Source organism: Anneissia japonica, unplaced genomic scaffold (genome assembly GCF_011630105.1).
Source record: "Anneissia japonica isolate Jap-2015-1 unplaced genomic scaffold, ASM1163010v1 scaffold287909_len199859_cov185, whole genome shotgun sequence".
Classification (NCBI taxonomy): domain Eukaryota; kingdom Metazoa; phylum Echinodermata; class Crinoidea; order Comatulida; family Comatulidae; genus Anneissia; species Anneissia japonica.
This window is the reverse complement of record NW_022688465.1, coordinates 190,227-196,546: the sequence shown is the minus strand read 5'-3', so window position 1 is coordinate 196,546 and position 6,320 is coordinate 190,227. Positions and strand designations below refer to the sequence as shown.

The following is a 6,320-nucleotide window of genomic DNA, read 5'->3' as shown; positions in this document are numbered from 1 at the left end:
TAAATTATATTAACGCAAATGTTGTTGCTAAACTGACCAATCGGCCATATTTTTTTGGTCACATGCATAACGCTGATTAATGCATTCTGGTTACATTAATTTTCGTTGTCAACGAAGTCTGTTATACGAACCAGTCAAATGAAAATAATACTCAACGAAAATTCGTACTCAACGAAATGAACCAGTCGAATAAACCCATCGCTGCTCCATGAAACTGCAATTTCTGTTGTCATGCAAGTGTGGGTATGTGTTGTTTTGTTTGTGTCTCTCTGTGTTTTTGTGACTTTGTGTTTAGGCCTTTGTTTTTTTAAATCTTCTCGTTTTGATTTTGTTCTTTTGTCTCATAAACCTATTGTTGTTAATGATTTTTTACTACTATTTGACTGCAACTGGAAGAAAATAAATGTCTTTTTGAATTTGAATTGAAAAGGTCAAAGTGGCATATCTAGTGGGATGTGTGGGGACCACATCACTGTGCTTGGGCATCAAAAATGTTTTTTGAAATTTCATACAAGAGAACTTACCTTTTAGAGAAGGATCATAAAAAGTTCAGTATCTGAACTTTTTTTACTATTTCTGCCTTCAGGTCTCATCCTCACCCGTTGATCACCTGTCTTATGAGTCGTCCTAACAACTGGCCTGTCATCCTCCATCAAGTACAACACCTTCTAAGCTTAACAGATAAAAGGTAACACCATTATTTGCCACTATCTCATTCTTTATCTAAAAATCAGTTTTACAACGTATCCAATTTTTTTATTCATCCAGAGCCTGGCTTTAAGTCTTTATTCATGGAGGAATAAGCAACTCAATTCATCAAGTTATGGAACAATTTATCATTTTCGCGATCGACCTACATTGGACTTTATATTCACATGGTTTAATATAAGCCTAAGAATTGTGATTTGGTCATTGTTTTTAACCATGCTTTTCTGGGCTTACTTTTTAGCATTATGTACAGAATGCTTTCTAGAGTCCTATCGGTTAGAATAGGAAGGGTCATACTGTACTCTTTAAAAAAATCTTCCTAAGGGAAAGTCCCTCATGAAGAGTACACACGTCGGCCTCACCCCCGGCGACCAACTCACCTATGGGGATCTTGTGAGTTTGCTGTGAACATTTTTTATAACAAAGTACAAACGCATGCTCTGATCAGAGTTTTAGGCCCAGATAGTTCTACCTCGCAAGACAAAAAATATCGAACAGAATAGATATTTTGCTTACTGTCTTGAGAGGGAGAATCCTCACTTAAAAAAAATCACCTGCACATGCCAAACAAACTTTTTTCATGTACTCCAGTTTACTTCATTTTTTAACACACTTTATTTAAAACGTTATTACTCATCATTATATTTTTCTACATATTTTTTATTTCAGCATTCGGCCATACATTATACCTATGTTAGAACCTTTCCTAAAGTATCTGTTTCTGGAACCTGGGCAGTCGTTAGAATATGCTGGTTTGCGAGCAGCCCTCTACAACAGCCTCCTTCAACAATGCTCTGTGGAAAGTCAATACGATGAGGGAGTACTCTCTCAAACAATTATCAACTTCTTCGTAAAATGTATACCTGCCTTACAGGTAGGAGTTACTGTACAATAAATTGTAGTGATGGATACTATAAAACAAGAGTTCTCAAGCAAAGTCCAGGCAATATGTAGACTGGATTCCAATCGCTAAATTTTTTCTTAATCAGTGAGAACTATTTAGGCACCAGTGGTGTTTTATATTACTTATTTGCATAGTTTTCCATACTATACTTTTTTTAGCATGATATAAAATCTAATTTTTTATTATAATCCTAGAAAGATTTGCAATTCCTAATTATTTTGGTGACCCAAATTTTTTGGGAAATGAAGTAGTGTTCAGTTGGGTTTTTGGATTTCTGAGAGACTCCCGCATCTCGCAAAGGGACTTGGGACCAACTGCAAAAGGGTGTCTTGTATTAGTGGTCTGATTCAAGCACTAAACTTAAATTATTAATTGTCTTTCTTTATTTCTCTCAGATTTCTCTTCCACAACATATGGCAGAAGTTACAACATTTATCGGCCAGTTCACAAATATCTTGTTAACTATTCAAAACGATAAACGAATGCTATCCCCCAGACTGCCACTCATAGGTACCTGTCTCTTATACACATCTAGATGTTGCATCACCTCCTGTGTCACCGTCAGTACATGGGGACCAGCTGTCAAGGATCGAGAAGAAAGCTACATATTGTCTCAGTCTTATTCAAAAAAACCAATCAGAAGATAGAAATTATGGGATAGATTCATCCAAGTGTGAAGTAAATACTGAAAGTCAGTCTGGAATAAGTTTATGTCCTTCCTACGTAGACATCAAAACATATACACACTTACTGTTAGTTCTCCATGACAGCAAAAAAGCTGTACATGAATGGTTGTCCGTGATTCAGTCAAAATTGAGCTGTGCGAAATCTGTGTCGGAGTATGTGACGATGGTTGTAGCATCCCTCCTGATGAGAAGAGATGAGGATCAGATAGATGGGTGTCTAGAGACTTTACTGGCCATTGCTAGGTTGAATCCCTCAAAGGTATGGTCTTCTACTATGTTTTGATTAATACCACCCTGACACTTCCACGACTTTTGTCCCCACATTGCCGCACAAAGCGTTGTGGCAAGGCGTGCCATTTCGGTGGTATTCAGCGGAGCGTGAAGCCCTATTTGCGGCCTGTTCTTTTCTTCCCGCATCGACACGCATTGCCCCAACGACTTCGCTCATGGTTCGACACGCATTGTCCCAACGACTTCGCTCATGGGTGAAGTCGCCGTGGCAATTTTTGGTCGCGCTTTGTCCCTCCTGGCGGCACGCTATATACATAGCGTAGATTTTTCTTAGGGATCGCTGTGGACGATACAACATGCTGAATCACAGAGACAGTGTTATTACAGAACAGAGAAGGTGTCTATATCTGGCAGCTGCAGGACTATTACTTCTAGAAGAGCAGGAGAAAAGGCAGCAAGAGGAAGAGCATTCTTCATTGACACGCACTGTCGGCAGTGTTCGTGCCGAATTCGCACAGTGTTCACGGCATGAACATTGATTCGTGCCGCATTTTTGAACATTTCCAAATTCTCTCTACGACATGGCATGCACACCCGCACCCTTCACATACTCCTCACGCTCGTTCCCGCGAAGTGCTCGCCAGTGGGGGTACGAAAATCGTGCAAGTGTCAGGGTGGCATTAGACCTAATTGTTGATAGCAGTCGAAATAATCTATGTAAATTCTTTTTCTCACAGAAAGAAAATGTGTCATCTGTACAATAATCAAAGTTAAATTTAATTCTTAAAACATGGACCATATGATATTACGCAGCAATAACAGCTCAAATGTCTCATCTCAAAGATATTGTGCTAATGTAATTTAGCATTTCAGCCCTCAAGCTCAAACACAAAAATGAGTAGCAATAAAAATGCAACCCTGAAAAGCCTAAAAAGATCTCCACAGTTCAGCACATACAGTGGCTACCTCCAGCTGAACTGCTATAAGCTACTCCAAAATGTAGAGATTCATATTTTTAAATAATTGTGGCAAAGACAAGCCAACCAGTCGCTCATCGCAAATCCTGTTTTGGAGATAATGGCCAAAACAAGCTGGAATGTCAAAATTTTGGAAATCTATTTTATTGCACTAAACTAACCTTTACATCATACTGTTGGTTTCCTCATTTTCCATGTTAAAACATTAATATTTAATGATTTGGTGCTGGTTTCTGCCTAAGAAATGCCTGAAATCGTAAACTTTGAAGACTGATTTCTCAAATATTGTTCTTTAAACAGCTGTATGTTTAAACTCCTGTAACTTCATAACGAAATGTCAGATTCTTTTACCATTTTATAGCTCTAATTTTACTGCTTAACTCTGTATTAATAACTAAAAATTGATTTTGCGATGAGTGACTGGTTTGGCTTGGCTTGTCTTTGCCACAATTATTATATTTTACAGGCACCCAGTATATTAACCTTATTACTATACTTACTTGGAGTCGAAGAGCGACCTGCAGTTACTCTGAAAGTTGTGAATGCTATCCCCCAGACTGCCACTCATAGGTACTGCATTTCACCAGTGTTGAAGGTAATTCAGTCGCTAGGAGCAAACACTGATATGTACGCTGTGTCAATAAGGTTGCTGACAGTTTTATGGAAACTACAGGTAGGCTTAGCACAATTTTTTATATTAATGGCAATTAATGAGAGTCTGAGCTATCAAGGCACTTTTTTCCCTGGTACAGAATCATTCGTACATAATGTGCAACCTCCTCTAGCACTACTATTTCATTTTGAATCATTCACCCATTTTTTGACTTCTGGGTGAAGAGAGGCAAATGCAGACTAAGTTTCTTGCCCAAGGACACAAGCAGATGGTTAAGCATCCTTCTCGAACCACCTGCCTTCCGATTGAAAGCACAGTGCCTTACATGCTGCGCCACACTGATTTTTCACTATGCTTGAAGTAAAGCATAGGAAAGACATCATACACCAGAAAGTGTTTTAACATCCCACTGAAAATGAGCAGGAAAATATTTAAGAATCATCTAATTTCCCCTGCCAGCACCTCTTACCCTACTATCATGCAGCCAATTCTAACTAAGTGATCAGTTTCGGTGACAAATAAAATGCTGATACACTTCTATACTGGTGACAGCATCAATCATCTGATCAGAATCTCCTAATCAGGTTTGGTGATGTCATCATGAATGGTGATGTCACTGAAACTGATACTTTTCAGATCTATTAGGTAAAATCGGGTCAGAACCCATAGGTATACTCTGGAGGCAGGTATCTTATTCTTAATCCACCAAGCCACAGATCCACATTATCCATTAATTTCATTGTCTTTTATTAGGATCGTTGTTTTCCTCATCTTCAAAAGATGATAAACCTTGAGAAACATCAAGAAACTCAGTGCAAACCTTTCGAGTATAATGAAGAGTTACTGGCAAAGACAGCATCCATCAAAGACATATGCAAAACAAGGTATATTTATGCATAGATTTTAAATGTAGCGATATGCCGTAAAGTTTTTTTTAAACTTATTTTCCTCTCTGTTCAGACACTTTTATTTACTTATTTTTTCCCCTTCTCAGTCAATTTTTTATTATTTATAACTTATATTGCATATATTATCTTAACACTCTGCCCGCCAAACATCTAGATCTCCGTGTTTGGTAACACAACGCTTGACCGCCAAACACAGAGATCTCCATGTTTCATCCGATAGATGGGGTAATTGCCGACATGTACTAACAATTTGAACGCTATATTCAGTCTCCACCGTAAGTATTTCACTATCTGTTTGTTTACATTGAGCGTAGCGGTATTGATGTACTTTCACAAAATCACGATTATCTAAGCTTCGTTGTGCGAAATTGCATAAATTTCCAAAAGTGAGTCATTTTCATTTTACTCTTACGAGTCACTGATTGTGATTAGAATAAAGTGTTCGGTACCATTGTAAAGCTAAGATGTTTGTAGTTCTTGTAGTATTCACTACATGTCAATCTGATCACATACGCACTCTCAACGAGCTTCGGAAAAGTGTTAAATTTGCTAAAATATCTGGAGGTGGCTGATACTATTTTTTCAATAACCCCTGGCAGTCAGAGTGTTAAGCTTACTAAAATGTGTGTGGAAAAACAATAAACAAACAATTTTATATTCTGCTACATATACAATAGTGAGTGTAGGGTGCTACATACAGCAGTTAATTTTTTTTTGGTAACCAATCAAGTATGTGGGGAGTTGATTTTGTGTAATTTTATCAACTATTCTCAATGTCTTCATTTGTTCTTTGTTTTCTTGCAGACCATTCCAACATGGAGCTGATCTTGTGCATTCATTGTCAACTATTCTCAATAATTATCCTGAGGATCATCATGCTATCCCAGCAAGCTTTGCCTTGGAGGGGCTCTGTGCTCTGTGTGAGGCTGAAGTAGTGGACATTCGGTCTACTTGGAATCTGCTGGCACCTAAGCTGCAACAGGATCAAAGGTTGGTACTCGGTGGCATAGACTGGTTTTGGCCTGGGGGGGGGGTGTTGTGAGGGGTACAAAAATTGAGAATGCGCAGCTAACTATTCAAATGAAAACTACTGTACATTTTTAGTATTTTCGAGTGGAGTTGAATTATAGCTTACTATAGTTAAGATGCTTTTCTTCTAATCCCAAGGTCCTGGGTTCAGTTCCTGTAACAGGACTTTCTCTCATGACAAAATCAACTCCACTCCCTAAGCCTCAATAAGAGAATTAGCTTGTAAAGCATCGTTACATGTAAGTGGCGAGTGTAGTAACAGAA

At 38.2% G+C, this 6,320-nt stretch overlaps 1 protein-coding gene across 1 annotated transcript in view; it reads left to right on the top strand.

The window, feature by feature from the left end:
* LOC117121762 (focadhesin-like) overlaps nt 1-6,320 on the top strand; it is a 39,424-nt gene that overhangs the window by 2,054 nt on the left and 31,050 nt on the right. Inside the window, exons 4-10 of the mRNA XM_033267074.1 lie at nt 587-688; nt 1,378-1,582; nt 2,008-2,122; nt 2,154-2,557; nt 3,973-4,179; nt 4,873-5,003; nt 5,832-6,017. Of these exons, the coding sequence (XP_033122965.1) occupies nt 587-688; nt 1,378-1,582; nt 2,008-2,122; nt 2,154-2,557; nt 3,973-4,179; nt 4,873-5,003; nt 5,832-6,017 (1,350 nt within the window). The remainder of the gene's footprint in view (nt 1-586; nt 689-1,377; nt 1,583-2,007; nt 2,123-2,153; nt 2,558-3,972; nt 4,180-4,872; nt 5,004-5,831; nt 6,018-6,320) is intronic.